At 53.1% G+C, this 1366-nt stretch overlaps 1 protein-coding gene across 2 annotated transcripts in view; it reads left to right on the forward strand.

The window, feature by feature from the left end:
* Positions 1 to 12: 12 nt before the first annotated feature.
* Positions 13 to 1366, forward strand: part of RUNX1T1 (RUNX1 translocation partner 1) — a 114616-nt gene continuing 113262 nt past the window's right edge. Inside the window, exon 1 of one of the 2 annotated variants that reach the window (XM_017730405.1) lies at positions 13 to 278. Coding sequence is in view for 1 of the 2 variants with exons in the window: in XM_017730410.1 (XP_017585899.1) it covers positions 251 to 278 (28 nt within the window). In the remaining variant the exon portion in view is untranslated. The remainder of the gene's footprint in view (positions 279 to 1366) is intronic. The other variant, XM_017730410.1, reaches the window with a different exon arrangement.

Genomic DNA, 1366 nt, shown 5'->3' on the forward strand with positions numbered 1-1366 from the left:
TATACCTCTTAAAAAAAAAAAAAAAAAAAAAAAAAAGAGCGAGAGAGGGTGGTGGGGGGGGGAAGAGCAGCTGGAGTTTCTCCTCAGCTCGTTTTGACTTTTGTGGACGTGGATCATCTGGACTGGGAAGGGAAGCCGCGCGGCGCTGCTCTCCCTTTCCCACCCCCTCGCCCCTCCAGCAGCCTGGGCTGCCGTCTCTCTCCTCAGAGCAGGACGGGAACTTTTATTTGCAGCTCGCAGCCCGTGGCGAATGGTGGGCATCTCCGGTCCTCTGCAGTGTGAGTACGGGCGCGGGCAGTGCTGGGTAGGGCGCGCCGGGGCGGGGGGAGCCCGAGCCCCTTTTCTTTCCCTTTCTCCTCTCCCGCAGGGCTCCCCGGGCTCTGAGGGGCTCCCGCGGCTGTGACTAACCCAGGCGGCCCGGGGCTGCTGCTGTGCCCGGGCCAGGTTAGCGCTGCATGCAGCCTTACACGCTCTGTCGCCGTCTTACAAACTAGCACCCCGGATACTGCTCAAGAGCTCAGAAACCAAATAACCCACTTTTGCAGAAAATAACCCTCAAAGGCGTTTATTATAGCAAAGCATCAGGTTTCTGTCTGGATTTAGGACTTGCCTTTTTCTTTCCTGCCTCCCCTCTCTCCAGGCTCTAGCGCTGGCCAGGGTGAGTCGGAGTGCCAGAAATATTTCTGATGGGATTGTTTCGTTTCGCTTGTTTGTTTCACTGCAAACATAGGTTCATGCAGCACTGGCAACATCTTTTCGGACTATTTTGAAAGAAATATTTTAGGCAGTGCACATCGCCTTTAGCTGCACCGCGGTCTTGCAAATAGCTTGCTTCCTAAAACGACAGGCTAACGTTAGGAAGTTCATTTCCAAAACTGCAATACAATGTAACCGTGTCATCTCGTTTGGCTGAGCTGAAGGGTTCGATTCCGTAAATCCGCAACAGATCATCGATAAGGGATATTGGAAGGATGAAAACCACATTCCCGGCCATTTAGACGAGCCTTTGACTTTTGCCGAGTTCGAGTCCTTTTGTTAGTGCCAAAGTTGAGAAATTTGATTTAGGGCAGGGAAGGATTTGCCACCCTAGCGGGAGTACTCGTGACTCCGTTGCAGAGTTAATTTATAGCGAACTATCTGTCGTTCCTGCGCTCTGCTCCCTTAGATGTTAGAGAGAAACCGAAAGTAACTAATCGGACGCAGCTCTTAAATCGCTCATGCTCCAACTAGGAGCTAAAATGTTACTTCCTTCAGTTCGCTGACAAGTTTAAAAGAGGGAGGGAGAACGTATGGGGACCCGAAGCAGCCTCCCCCTCCTGCCCCCCATGCTGCAGTCGGAGCCGGGCGTAGCGGGACCGCCCGGCCC

The sequence above is a fragment of the Corvus brachyrhynchos genome, unplaced genomic scaffold (assembly GCF_000691975.1).
Source record: "Corvus brachyrhynchos isolate BGI_N302 unplaced genomic scaffold, ASM69197v1 scaffold302, whole genome shotgun sequence".
Taxonomy (NCBI): domain Eukaryota; kingdom Metazoa; phylum Chordata; class Aves; order Passeriformes; family Corvidae; genus Corvus; species Corvus brachyrhynchos.